This window comes from Diadema antillarum, unplaced genomic scaffold (genome assembly GCF_040938485.1).
Source record: "Diadema antillarum isolate AM-2024a unplaced genomic scaffold, OU_Dant_1.0 scf00000202, whole genome shotgun sequence".
NCBI classification, from domain to species: Eukaryota; Metazoa; Echinodermata; class Echinoidea; order Diadematoida; family Diadematidae; genus Diadema; species Diadema antillarum.
In genome coordinates, this window is record NW_027271091.1 from 729,791 (window position 1) to 744,947 (window position 15,157).

Sequence of the window (15,157 nt, forward strand, 5' to 3'; positions counted from 1 at the left end):
GCTGCTTTGGATGTCTTATCTGCAGTGCCAATGGAGTCTCATTCGTTAGCAATTGTTAAAAAGTTTTAATCATATTTGAAATCGCAGGGAAATACACATCATGGAAGACATTCCTGTTTGATATATGTGCTTTCATATTTGTGCATGCATTCAAATACATGTACACAATAAAACAAAAACAAAACTTTGAAAGCTACATATTTGGCCAATTCTGCTTTCTACATTACCGACAGGGTTTACCGTCAGAAGCAGGTAGTGGTAATGAAGTACTTTGTGGAAGTAGCGGGATTGTAAGAGCACAAATGAAAGTGTCATACTGAATCATTGAGTAAATCTACTCATTTCAGTAGGGCCACTTATCAACCACTTCATTTCACGTGCAAACACAAAATCACTTTGCAAGTTGGATATGCAAGCAGGTAAGTTTAGTTTTAGGAGAGGCAGACACATCTAAATACTCATACGGACACAACATGAAAAGATTGATTGATCAATTCACAGTTTTTTGCACATCAGATGCTAAAACATTTTTTTTTTTTAACATGCTCCAATGGGAACGAGGATCGAAATTGTGTTTGCTAAAAATGGAGAAAAATTGATTGCCCCAAAGAACAGTAGACTAAGAATTATCTCTGTTCACTACCTACATTATACTTTCACAGATATGTAATCTTTTTGCATCATCAATATTTCACATGCCTACAAATTATGCGATAATGAATGGATGTTTGGCCCATCTCCCAAGATTTATCCAGGTGAGTGCAGCGTTTCATTGGGTATGCAGTCATTGCCAGCAGCTGGGCAGGTGTCTGTATATAATATTGTACTTGCCCGAAAGTGAGTCTAGGTTGCCGTGGATAAATGGACCGGTGTATTTTCAGCGCCATGGAACACTCAAGTAAGCTGAGCCACAGTTTGAATTAGTCCTCTACAGACAATAATAGACATTCTGTGTGTAGGTTCTGCATGGCACCACATCAAAAGAATGCTTTTATCAGCACCGTCTGAAAAGGCATAACTTTCAAGCAAAGCTACCAAACTTTTTTGCATCAACTGATAAGTTTATTTAAGTAAAATAAAGTTATGTAGCACCCAGAGGTTCCGATGCATTATACACGTGGTAAATTTTGGAGGATTTTGCTATTCTTGTGAATTTCACAAGTCCACTAATATCTTCGTGAAATTCACAACTCGCGAAAAAGAAAACAATGTCACCTGTGACACAAATGCTGCATCGCTTCTTGCAGATGGGAAATTACTCAAGGATGTTATAATACTCATTTTTCATTCTGTGAATATGGTTTTCGATCATGAATTCAACCATGTGCAAAACCGTCTTACTACTGTAAAAGTTAAAAATTTTCGCGGTATTGAAATTTTCGCGCAATCAGAAACTAGTGTGAAAATAAAAACGCGCGAATATTTTTGCTTGTCATTCATTCCTGCGCCTGATGTCTTGATTCCGCGGAATTAAAAACACGCGAAACTCTTCTCACCCGGCCAAGCGCGAAAACTTAGTCGCGCGAAAATATCCACTTTTACAGTAGTCCCAACTGGCAAGATATGATACTTTCGCAACCTACGGTTTGCCAGGATATGCAAAGTAAGAGCTTGACCTAATCTGGCGTCTGAGGATCCATGACCCTGTATCAATCTAGATAGACACCGCTACTTGAGTACACATGGCCACAGTGTGTATTTCTGTCCAATATCGGTGCCAGTGTGTACGTTATGCTCTGTCCAATATCTCACACAGTGCAGCCAAATGTCACAACCTGACAGCATATAAAAATGTCTCATTTCTTAAGAGGGAAATAAAAGATGTAACAAATACTGAAATTTTCTTAATGCGGATAACAATGTAACATTCCACAGCAAATCATCAAACCCTGTATCACCACATCACTGCCAAATCATTGCTCTTTGAATACATAGGGAGGGTTACATTTTGTCATAAATGATGCATTCTCAATTACTGCTTTAAAAGGTGGATTGTATCAATGCTCCACTTAACACAGGCACTGACAGAAATGATGATATTGGAGGACGGTAAAATCAGTATTAACATTTTAATGCCTCTGCACAGTGCAGCAACAAAAATATTTTTCAGGCTGTTCTTCTCTTGGTCTGTCAAATTTTATTCACTGTTCCACTTCCGTCTCACCTGTCTCTTCCCATGTACCCACACCACCAAAAAATTCTTTTTCAGTGGATCATTTTATTTGCCTGTTTATGTATTGCTGTGCACACTAGTATATTGCCCTACATCCTGGCATTTATGTTAGACACACTGTCATTGGTGTCGCATTGTAGAGTGGCAAAGAATGAATGAATAAAATGAAATGTAATAGATCCCACACTAGGTGCTTACTAGGTCCCATGCTGCAGGGACAGTCATGAGAGACCTTATCTTTATTACAACTGACCGGCCACACTACTTTCCCCGACTGTCCCAAAGCTGTGGAGGCAATTGGGGTTACCCCTGCCATTTGACACCATGATTTGTATTTGATGAATACAGCTGGGTGCTATCAATTTATGTCACAAGGTCACTCTCCCCTTTAAACTTTTTCCTCGGACCCGACAAGCTTTGCAAGGACAACGAGAGAAGTCCCAGTAAGCGTCCACACAATGCTGTTTTTGGTGGATTTTTTTTTTTTCTATGGGGGGGGGGGGGGGGGGGGGGGGGAGTAGATGCGGAACACTGTGTGAAAAAGTGAAAATGGGGGAAATATACACAATAATTGACTCCCAGTACATTGAGTGACTCTAGTATACACCTGGACGTGACAGAGCCACCTGTAGGGCACTGCATTTGACAGTCATTTATCTTGAACTTCAAAATTTCACAACAAATAATGCCATGCATCCTAATAATTTTTTAAGTCAGCTTGCCGGGTCCATAGATATGAAATTGCAAGCATTTTCATTGCCACTTTGTCACCCTCCCTGAGTAGAATTATCATGCATTCACAAGCTTTCAAGATATGATATTAACAAAAATAAGAACAATTTTCAAGAGAAAATGCTAGTCACCGTAGGAAATCAAGTGTAGAAAACAATTATCCATAATCTATCAATATCCTTCAAAACAAAACTAAGCAGAACTAATGAACAAAATTTCATCAACACCATGGCACCCAGTCCAGAGAGAGTGCAAGAATGTCAAAAGTCTGAGTTTAGAAACCGTTTCTGTTTGACTGCTTTTGGCAATAGCATAGGCACCAATACGACTGACAGTTATATCCTCTCTGCAAATGAGAATGTTGTCCACGGTCCCGGGTCCATGTGATTGGAGCAAAGTCTCTGTTCGATCAAACAGCAGCTCTCCCATTTGAATTCAGGTGTTATTTGAGATGGCTGGCAAGATCCTCAACCTAGCCTGGAGGGAGACGTGATCGGAGGAACACGTGGCATTGGGCAGTCCCCCGAGGGAGTCCACTTCCATGCCGGTGAAGAGAGCCCGACGATTCACGGAGACCAACCGACTGGTGTGCTTTGGACTGTCTGCGTCGGGCGAGGCCCGCCCGTGTCGCGAGCCGTTGCACCTCAGCCCTCCATAGGTGTAGAAGATGTAGTCCACTGTACAGTTTGTCTTTGAGTGGTTGGTGGTGATCTCCCCGTTGTCAGAGTGATGATCGTAGACGGAGGAGAAAGCAAACGAGTGTAAGAGTCTCCCCCTCAGATGGTCTGCTGAATGCGGCACTGATGACGGCTCATGTTCAATTCCAGCACCACCTGCAGACCCTAAAACCATAGAAGTACTGTAAAACATGATATATTCGCGGCATGAAATTTTCGCGAATTGGAGCTGACAGCCCTTTTCGTGGCATGAAATTTTCGCGAATTGCCACTGGTGTTCAATGCATGTAGTGTAGACAAAAACTTTCGCGTGCATTTTAATTTCGCGAATTTTGGCGCTCGCGAAATTCGCGAAATTAAAATGCACGCGAAAATTTCTCGTTTTACAGTAATAATTGGAGCTGCTTATACCATCTCATCTGTTATCAATCACATACATTTCAGAGATAGAGGTATTGCATCGGAATAAAATTTGAAGTGAAATACACCTTATGCGGCATTCACACTTCATGCCCACATATATTACTATCATTACATCAGTGATCCAGAATATTTATTTCATAATCTGAGACATCAATGAAGCCGAGTCAGACAGCTTCTTTCTAGGAATCAATTCACAACCAATTTTAAGTTACTGAAGGTTATGTCAACTAGTTTCATTGGTCCATCATGGACTATTCTGATGTCCCATACTGTTTGCATTGTGCACATCTGCTTGTTGGATACTGGCATGTTGTTGGAGAAAATGTTCACTGGACGTAACTGCGAAACAGATGCATAAGGCACATTTCACAGGGCTGCCAACATCTAACACATACATATCACGGAGGCTCCAAAGATCAATCCCAGAGTGACTTATGCACTACGTCAATCTCAAAAACAATATTACTTCCTCAATCAAGGAGGCTTTTACAATACTGTATATGCCATATAATTTTGCGGGCTTCCTATTTTCAGGAACTTTGCGAGTCAAGTGCTAACCGCAAATTTTACAGCGCATGAAAATATTCATTCTGATCACAACATTATTTGCAACGTGCACGCATACATTTCCCCGTTCATGACTGTACTTCACAATAGCCAATTCAGGCACTCACAAATTTGATGTAAAGTTCCAACTTAAAGAAAATTAAACTCGCTATACAGTGCACACAGTACTTCGTTGATAGTACATAAACATATAATTATATCTCAGTGTTTCTAAAAGGCTTGTGCAGAATCAGGGATTTTTAGCAGTTCTGAAATTTATGCTTAAACTTGCACATACTGTCTATTTTTGCCTACACAAATTTGGAGGGTACTGTAAAAAAAAAAATTAATAAATATAGACTCTAATGGCCATAACATGGCAACATTAGCCTGACCTGTAGCGAGATTCCTCGTAACAGTGTCCCTGCTGGTGTACAGACACCTATGTGTGACCCCCAGCTTGCCGGGCAGCAGGGGGCTCCTCATGGCCTTTGGTTTCTTGACCTCTTCCTGTCCAGACACTTCGGCCGCCTCCATGCCTGCGTAGGCCACGTGACCCTCCCGGACAAACCTGTAGAGGGGGCAGTTCGGCAGGCTGTTGAAGTCGCCGCACAGAACGATGGGATGGTACAGGTTGCTGCTGCTGGAGTCGGCCACATGGCTCATGCGCTCTATCTCCGCGAAAAGCAGTCCTGAAATTCGGGAAAACGAGGAGGAGAGGGTGGCTGATCAATAGATTTTAAAGGACAAGTTCACCTTCATAAACATAAGGATTGAGAGAATGCAACAATATTAGTCGAACACATCAGTGAAAGTTTGAGGAAAATTGGACAATCGATGCAAAAGTTATGAATTTTTAAAATTTTTGTGTTGGAACCGCTGGATGAGGAGACTACTACAGCTTGTGATTCATATGCGTACAACAGTATAAAGAAAATGTAAAAGAAAATTCAACATATTTTCACTTTTTTCGCATAATAAAAGAGCTCTTGACTTGCCTCTTTCTAAAGGCAGGGGGAATAATATTACCCATAACATTTGTCGGTAACGAGTCAGGGGAATGTGTACTTTTTTCAAAAGATGGCATTTTGTGAATTCTCCTTATATTTTCCTTATATTGTTGTACGCATGTGACATCTAAGTTATTCATACACTGGAGTAGTCTTCTCATCCAGCGGTTACTGCACAAAAACTTCAAAAATTCATAACTTTTGAACGGATTGTCTGATTTTCCTCAAACTTTCAATGATGTGTTCTACTAATATTGCTACATTCTCTCAATCCTTATGTTTATGAAGGTGAACTTGTCCTTTAAAGGACATCTTGATTGAGGATTTTATGTTTCATATGTTTTCACTTACTTTCACTGATAACTACTAATTCCATAAACTCCATTCATATATTTCAAGTGTCCGATCCTAACTCAGGCTTACAATAGTTGCCTGTCAACTGTGAAAAGGTGACAGCTCTGGGAATCTGCATCAAAGTAAACTTTAAATACACTGATCAGAATGAAAACATCATGGGCTGGTAACTAAACAGCATTTCATAAAGTTCCATGATGAAGTTCTGTTTACCTGATGCATTCATGGGCAAGAAAAAAAAGATAAATCTGTCAGTACATAAAATAGCCTAATTAGTAAATATATTTTCATTCAAAGTTGAATACGATCGACTGACCTTGCATAATCAGCACAACTGTTTTTTACAATCATGTGTCTTTAACAATCCACCTGACAACATCTGGGTCCTGTTTCATAGTACTTCTTATCAGTAACAACTGCCACATTTCTATGACAAATCTACTCTTAGCCGATCAGATGCAAGAATTTCAGTAGCTTATAACAACAACTATCATAACTTGTTGATTGATAACAAGCTTTATGAAACGGGGCCCAGATGGAGCATATGTAATTGAACACAGTGAAACAATAAAGAAACCATTGAATTTGAATGACTGATGATGGAAGACAACCATGTTACAGATGCGTCAATATAGAATGCAATCAATAGGCTAATAGGATGATGAGCTGAAAATCTTAAAAGTAGCATACGTGACCTGCAGACTTTGGAAACCAACCAGTGATAAAGAACTATTGTCAAGATCATGTTCCCATGCCACATCTCGTGTTCTTGAATAAAAATACAACAACATAGGCCACTTCATTAAAAATCAATGTCTCATTCTTTATACAACACAGCATGCAGCACTCCACGATCCCACTGTAGAGTGAGTGTCCAATTCAAAATACACAAAACTTCAGATAGGATGGGCCATATATCTCTACCTAGCTGTGCCAGTTTGATGTCCCCACGCCTGGGATTCCACAGCAGGTGGGTGTTGGCTACGCAGAGCTGGCGCGACGAGGGCAAGCCCCGGGGCTGCAGCATGACGATGACTGCCACGTTGTCCCTGTCCAGACAGCCGACGTTCCGCCTGTACTCCAGCAGGGACTGACTGACCAGCTGGAGCTGACCGGTCTTGTAGAAGGTCGCGCAGCCATCCAGCTTATCTCCAGTCCTCTGCTTGTAGACCGACGCATAACCTGTAGGAAGCACAGGACCGCTGCCATGACAACTTCTCAAACAAAGCATAAAGAATGTGGGAAGTGTCTGTCTTACCCTCTCAACCCAGGTACAATATATAAATGAGTACCTGGCAATTGCTGGGGTAAGGGCCCTATGGAAAACAAGACTTACACTAGACAGGCTACTCTGAGTGGTAAGGCGACATTACTGAAAAAAATTGAAATTTTTGTTTTTTGCGCTCAGCATAGTAAAATGAATTTTGTATGTTTTTAATCTCATGGGATCAAAGAGATAAAATCTTATGGCAAAATGCAATACAAGAATATTCACATGCTTTTATTTTTGTGGTAATTTCATATTGCTTGAAATGCGCACACACACACACACACACAATTCCACATGATGGAAATTTCCACTTTTACAGTATCAGGGATTGCATTTCGAATTCTGTAAGAGGAGCAGCAATAAAAAAATGTGTTACTCACCATCACTATCATCCATTTCTGTTCACATTTGGTACACACAACATGGGCACACTCATCCAATCTAGCAATACTAACTTGTAGAGAAGCAAATAACATGCACTCATCTTCATAGGTGTCATGTGAGGAAATGAGTCATCTCTCTCCTAACTACAAAATGTGCACATAAGCTTGCATTACATCAATCCACTAGTGATCTTACAGCAAAAACGGTTTATCACTGAAAAAGTATCCAGAAAGTACTATGAACGTGGAATATATTTCAAAATGTGGAAATCTTCACAAAATGTTGCACTTTACGATTACAAGTACAATCTCCTAAACTATAAGCACAAATATCGGTGAAGATATAAGATTTAATACTGAAATAAAAGTTAGAAATGAGTGAAATATACTGAAATCTACCCAGTGCACAAAAAACCCCAACAAAAACAGCTGACAAATTTGTGCAAATTCAGAATTCTACACAAGCAGAGGCCCAAGATTTGCTTGGATGAAATTGCACACATTTGCCACCTACACTATTTAGGATGAGATACAACAGAATAAAAACCAAATCTCACCGAGCTGCTCTAATTGTGGCTTGAAGAAGTCCTCATAGTGAGAGTGTTGGACTTCTTGTAAACATATTATCTGAACAGAAACGGAAAACAAACAACATGAACGAGATATGGGTAACAGATCACTTCAACTCTCATTAAACAGAATACCCTAAATTATTTGGTGTTAACATGGGCAACATAGCCCACTGTTACATCACACAAACACAGGCGTTTTTCTTGACTTTGCTTGTGAAAATGATTGTGTCATCTCTTCCTCGGTTCATTACACTTTCTGCTCCTATTAGCAAAACACTTGCCAAAACATAATAAAAATACATCGTACCAAGGTCTGTGTCAAATTTTGATAAATCCTCAATAAATACATCTAGATAACCTCTACAAATTAAAACTAGTGTTTAACCAGAAATCATCCTAAGGTGACAGTTCGATGTGGAAGACCCCTGTTTATGACGTGGAGCAATTGAATGTTCCAGTGTACCTGTCACATAATTTGTCATATTGATCAGTAATCTCTAGCCAGTGCTACAAATCTGGACAGCACACGCACCTCAGCATCGGCCTCTTTGAGCTCTCGTAAGATATTGTGCCGCCGATATTCCCAGACCAAATATTTCTGTGGGCAGTGCCTGTATAAATGTCCGTGGGAGTCGAGCAGACACTGGGCCAGAACGTTGTATGACACGATGCTGAAGTCCACACCACCTCTCTGGTTGTCTCTACCGCTACCCTGCTCCTGCGCTCGTGATTGGACACGCTGACGCTTGAAGTATGATTGTCTGGAACCTGCAGATCACACAGAGATGAGCACCACGTAAATTAAGCGAAGAAAGAAACAAGCCCCATAAACAATCTTATGTAGACAGAGAACAACACAATCCATGGCTGCATGTTGCACCTAAAGTTCAATCACTGATGATCACTCTCTTAACATTTAGATTTGCCGATAAAGTGCAGATTTGAATAAAATTTCAACTGAGTCAAAATCCAATAAAAACTACTAGCGTTTGCTGGTAATATTGGGAAAGTGTGTACAACTAGCCAGTCTTGAGGCACGCTGCTAAAAAGCTTGTAATGTAGTCAGTAGAAATCAATTTATGAAAGATATTGTTACTAAGAATTTTTGTTGACCACAACTTCCTGGACAGCAATGATTGTAACGAACAATAAACAGACAGTATTCCCAATAATGCACCTACAAAACATTGCTGCAATAGCACAAATGTGGTTGGCTCACACATTTACCAGGCATCATTGCAACTGTGTTTTGTGATTTCTTTCAATATCAACACTGCCCAACAAGCAGATGTTAGCTTGCAATCACTCTGACCTTGACCGGTGGGCGTTATTTGAAGGGTGGTGCGGTGGGGGTGCAGATTCTGCTCTGGCTGTGACAGGTTCACCTGCATCGGATTACGCCAGTTGATACAATCACTTCCACTGGCATTACCTGCCCCAGTAGGTCCCTGAGCTCCTCTTGAGTTCCACGATTTGGCAGTGCTTTTTTTGACTGCTGGCTGAGGAGATCTGTGCCGCTGCTGTTGCTGCTCTTTTGCATGAATCCTTCCCTCATCTCTGTCTCTTTCACTTCCCTGGGATTCCGGCTGTGCCTGGTACACTTTTGCCTCCCGCCTCCACTGGCACTCCGCCGAGGTCTTGGGCCAGTCGCTTTGAGTAAATCCTCCTCGAGCTGAGGAAGACACCGACGGCGGCCGCCTCTCGCGCTCCCTGCGACGACTACACACGGCCCCCATATTCTCTCCTCTGCCCCTGCCAACGGGTGGGTGACTCTTTGTGGTGTCCTCTGTTGTGGAGGATGAACGCTGTCGCTTCTGACGGGTGGTCCTGGCGCTGCTCATCTTCCAGGGACCTTCCAGGACAGTTGATTGGCTGGGAATGGTACTGCCAATTCCTGTTCTCACATTGTGTACGTTGCGTGCCAAGATTAAGAGCTGGGTGAACTGGGGAGGGTATTGGAGAGCTTTGTGACGTCCTACTTGTTGTAAGTTACACTGGATGCTATCATGCTGCACACCAAGTTCAAAAGGAGTACAACTTGAGGAAAAGTCTAGGATGTCACAAGGGACAGTGCAGCGAAGAGGAAAAACGTGAGATTGGCAGACCAGCTGACTGGTCAGTCGAGGACACCATGAGATGAGAGACCTCTGGAACATCGCAAACTGTAGGGTAGGCCCTACTGTTCCACATCCACTAAACCATCTAGCATAAGTTTCATCGACACTGTTGACATCTTGGTGATGAACGGAATAGCGAAAGGTATAAGTACCTGTATGAAAGAAAAAACAGCGATGTTAGGCACTGATGAATGTACACATCATTTCAATGTATAATACTATAAAAGTGGAAATTTTTGCGCCTTTGGTGCAACCAGAAACTAGCACAAAAATGAAAGCATGGAATTATTTTTGTTTTCTATGTGTTCCAGTAGTTCATGTCTTGATTCCACAAAATTAAACACACAAAACTCATCTTATCCGGCGGAGCGCAAATTACAAAAATATCCACTTTTACAGTATGCCATATCATAATTTGCTCGTTTACTTGCTATTTTCCCTGAATTCTGCAATTAAAATGTGCATGGATGTCCAATGTACATATGAAGAGTTTGTTTGCAAAAACCGATAAGTCCATTTTTGAAGATTTTTAAGTACGGTTTCTGTCATAAAGTACAAAATAATACCTTTTATATGATATATTAGTCACTACATATAAAGGCACATTTCTAAAGTTATGGTCAAAAGAAGCAAACATTTTCTTATTATTCTCTTTATTTTTCTTGACCTTTAATCGCAAATATCTCCATTTGGCAAATATTGACTTATCAGTTTTTGCAAACAAACTCTTCATATATATGCAGGAACAGTTGAATTGAATATCATGGCATACTGTGCTTCACAACCAATTACAACATGTAGTTTGGTATAACCTTTTACAGAACAATTTAGTGAAGTGCAATTTAAACAAATAGCTACCTCTTCCTACTGACTCCTTACCTTTTCTCACATTTACAGACTGTAGGCCTCCAAGAATTTGCAATGTCAGCACTGCTACAAGTGTAGTACATTTATGCATATATAGTCTTCTTTTTTTTTCTTCTTTTTTGTAACTTACAAAAAAAAAAAACTTTTTACAAAAAAAAAACAACTTTTTTTTGTTAGTGTACACACATGTAGGCCTCCATAATGAATGCCACTTTCCGAACATTATCAATGATAAACAAAATCAAACATGATTAACGTTTGCATATATGAGGTATTTATCACACACAAAAACAGGAACACACTGGAAGGAGTACAGGTACAGTTCAACCTCTTGTATCCGGACAAGTCGGGACCGGGGCTCATCCGGATAAGGGATTTGGACGGATACGGGAGACTCAATGCTTTATACATGTACATATACATACACATGTACTGATGTAGCCCATTGTAGTACCACATGTAGTAATGTGTATACTGCAACCTTTTCATTGTTACACTCAGTAACAGACCCCAAAATAGAGGTTCGTGTTTGCAAGAATGAAATCATTTTTTAAAAATAAATTCTTGGGATGATTTACCTAAATGATTATTAAGAAATGTATCAAGTAGATCTTGAAAATAAACAGTACGAGTCGACGAAACTACGCTTCAAAACTCGATCATCACGGCTCGGCAAAGTCGACTGTAGGTCGCCATTGTTAGATGGTCTCCCTCTCTCTCTTGTGTGTGTACTGTGTGTGAACAATTTTTGAGTGTTCAATATCATTCGTTGCTCAGCCAATGACTCGAAACAATGCATGTCTATCTAGTCATATCGACGGCTGTGTATGGACCTATATGTGGCAATGCGATATGAGAGGACTCGAGCGCATAATCTGTCCATGTTCTTGCGATGATTTGGGGATGTTTGGGGATGTTAAAATGTCTGAAGGTAGCAATTTGGAAGAAAATTTGATGTAATGTATGTTAATCATGTTGGAAGTAATGTGTAATTCATGTGTGTTTGTGTAGGATTTCTCAAGGAGTTGGGAATCCCCCTTTCCTCCCGTAATTATTAAAAAAAAAATCAAGGGGAGATTGCGTCCGGATAATAGAGAGATCCGGATAAAGGGAGGCCGGATAAGAGAGGTTCAACTGTACTCTGAAGTCTTGGAGTAGACTGAAGTGAGGATTCATCAGTTTCGAACTTGTTTTCCTGTTTCTCACAGTCACACTCTGCTTTTTGCAACAAGGGCAAGGCAAGGTCATGGACAAAGCCGACAATGCACAGTCAAAAGTTAGGCACATACGTCAAAACATGCGAACCAAGGCTTTCAATTTCTGCTTGGACCACTTGGATATTGGGTATTCTGTCTGCTGATACTCACAGTATTTGAAGTGATGATATTATTATACATTTATAGTATGGTTGGGTGTCCATAATACCGGACACCTAACGTTTTTCTATCAATAGAAACGTGAAAAATCTCACAATTGGCCTGAAATTTTACTCACGTGTGGAGAAAATACTCCGGATTCACAAGCGCGCACTGAAAATGCGATCTGAGGTACGCGCTCTTAGATGGCGGCTTCGAACGCGTGGGGTGTCATTTTTTCCGCACTCAGTTGCCCTGCTCATTTCCACCGACCACCCTGAGAATACGTATAAAGGGCACTTAAATGCGTTTTTTCGACAGGCCGCTGTTTTTTTCTAGCCGTCATTTTTTTTCCCAATAATATTTGAATATATTTTGAATCCTTCGATATTACTTTTGAAGGACCGTTTGATGAATTTGAATTGATTTTCATAAGGAAACTTTTCATCGTAATTGAAATAAATTAGATGAGTCGGTTTGTTTTTTCACATTCATTTCTCGTTTCTGCATCAACTCGTACGGTCGTAGCGGGCGACAAAATGTTTATGTCATGTGTATGTGTAACGTGTGTGCTCGATCGTACAAGCGGCGGTGACAATTTTGCGGTCAAAATCGTCAAATTTATTACGGAAGGATACTCTACATCTAACAACGAGTCAGCAAAGGTAGGCCTAGTTATAATATATGTAACGTTAGTTACACGATAAACCTTATTCGATTTTGCTAAATTTCGGTAATTTAGAGGGAATACTTAGTTGTTTTCGCCACATTTTACTCGGTAGCGTAGCCAAGTGAATAATCGAACACCGTTGCGCGTAGTCCCATGCGTACATTTTCTTTCTGTACGCGCAATGCCATTATAATGCGCGGCCGGTCGTTATGGACCCGGTCGGTAGGTTGGATACCTACCATACAGGAAAAGTGAAAAGCATTCCAGTGTAGTCATGGTATTCAATACAGTACAATGGTAGTGTATAATAATAAACCAAACAAATACTTTCCAGGACTTAGGAGCCAGGCCGAGATGTACACTCGGTTTTGCTCCAACACAGTTCAATTGTCAACACACTGAACTATTTCTTTGGTTACAAGAACAAGTGTATTCGGTGCGGCACTGCCACTACTGGGGCAAAACAGGTTCACAATTTTCTTAATGAAGGCCATCGCCTTCTTCTTCTTCGTATGTACTGTCCAACACCCCTTAGCTAGGTGCCAACTTAACCGGACAGGGGGTGCGCTGGTGTTAAATTGCACGGAGAGAGAAGTGTGGGGTCTAGTTGCTTTGCTCCTGGATGTATTGTAGGGTTGCTGCTTTAAAAGAGTCCTTGTTTGTGATGTTAGAAACTGTTGATGATCACTACGCAGGTCCCACGTCTCGGCCCATTATTAGCGTTGAATATTCATGTGTTGTTAAATACCCTAATAAAAAGGTCAAGTAGGTCCTACTGCTTATGCCCTTCTAACGTTAGACCGTACCAACTGAGTGTACTGTTAGTTCTTACCGTTTCTTCAGTAAAAAGACGAGCTCCCGTGTCGTCATGATAACGTGGACCCACCTACGTATTACCGTGTGTTGTTCTCTGGATCTAGAATTTCGCTCAGGTCGGGGTTTATCAAATAAAATTACGAGTTTTAAATACCAAAGCCTGTCCATATCAACACCGTTATCATTCAGTAGTGTCCTAGAAATTACAACAGAATTGAAGTCTACTGCTTTGTGAAACTAAAAGTCTAGGAATATTTCGTAAAAGTGACTTACTACAGATGAGGCACTGACTAATTCTCAGGCAGCATTCACCGCAGGCACCGGTGTCAAGATCGTGTGATGGTACTGATACAATCATCTTGCATCAGTTCGTTCGTTCGTGCCCAATTATCAAGAGATGGCGCTGTTACCGAAAGCTTCGAGGCTTCATCACAAGTACGTACCGTTTCACAACGTCCTCACATAATAATGACATAGGCCTACTAATCAAAGAGTATAGATTAGAAGCTTTTGGAACGAGCAAACCGTACAGTAATCGAGAATTCTTCCAACTCCGGCCCAAGGAAACAGACTATAATTGGTCTGAGTTAGGGTAACGATGTACAAAATTGTGATTTTATAACGGATTATGTAACAATGCAGCGCAGACCTAACATTTTTCTGTACTTTTTTTCAGCAACACTACACTGATGTAAGCATTATTTATACCATGAAATATGTAAGTTTTCCCATAATCATGATTTTTAAAAAAGAATTGTTGGCTAATAGTTTGCAGCTTACTTCCTACTTGAAAGTATAATTTGCCGATGCAAACCATCGTCAGTCGAGCAATCCAGCAAACAGATGATGATAGGCATATAATGACGAGGTTTTGTAATGCATTCAAATTTTAGCCACAACCTGAAAACGAAAGATATTCCATGGCAACCAGAGGGCTGGTTGTACCTTATTAAGATAATAATTCTACGTTTTCGTCATACCAATTAACAAATAAATGCAAAATATTCGATCAGACACAAGTAATATCGACAAAAACCCACTAAGGGTAGTAAACAGATTTAGAAATTCCTGATTACTCGCATCACCTGAAAAGAAGAAAACTCCTTTTTATTGCAACAAGACCACAAAACTGTCAGGAAACAACAATAGATCATTAAAATTGTTTGTAAATGCAGCATAATCGAGTTTTTGT

General features: G+C 40.5%; 1 protein-coding gene across 1 annotated transcript; it reads right to left on the reverse strand.

Annotated features, from left to right (window-relative positions):
• Positions 1–3,283: 3,283 nt before the first annotated feature.
• LOC139723902 (protein angel homolog 2-like) lies at positions 3,284–10,296 on the reverse strand. The gene is made up of 6 exons (XM_071635105.1): positions 9,453–10,296; positions 8,673–8,908; positions 8,126–8,195; positions 6,840–7,097; positions 4,947–5,243; positions 3,284–3,747 (listed from the first exon to the last, which is right to left on the reverse strand). The coding sequence occupies exons 1-6, from the start codon at positions 10,294–10,296 to the stop codon at positions 3,341–3,343; spliced, it is 2,112 nt and encodes a 703-aa protein (XP_071491206.1). The 3' UTR covers positions 3,284–3,340.
• Positions 10,297–15,157: the final 4,861 nt, after the last annotated feature.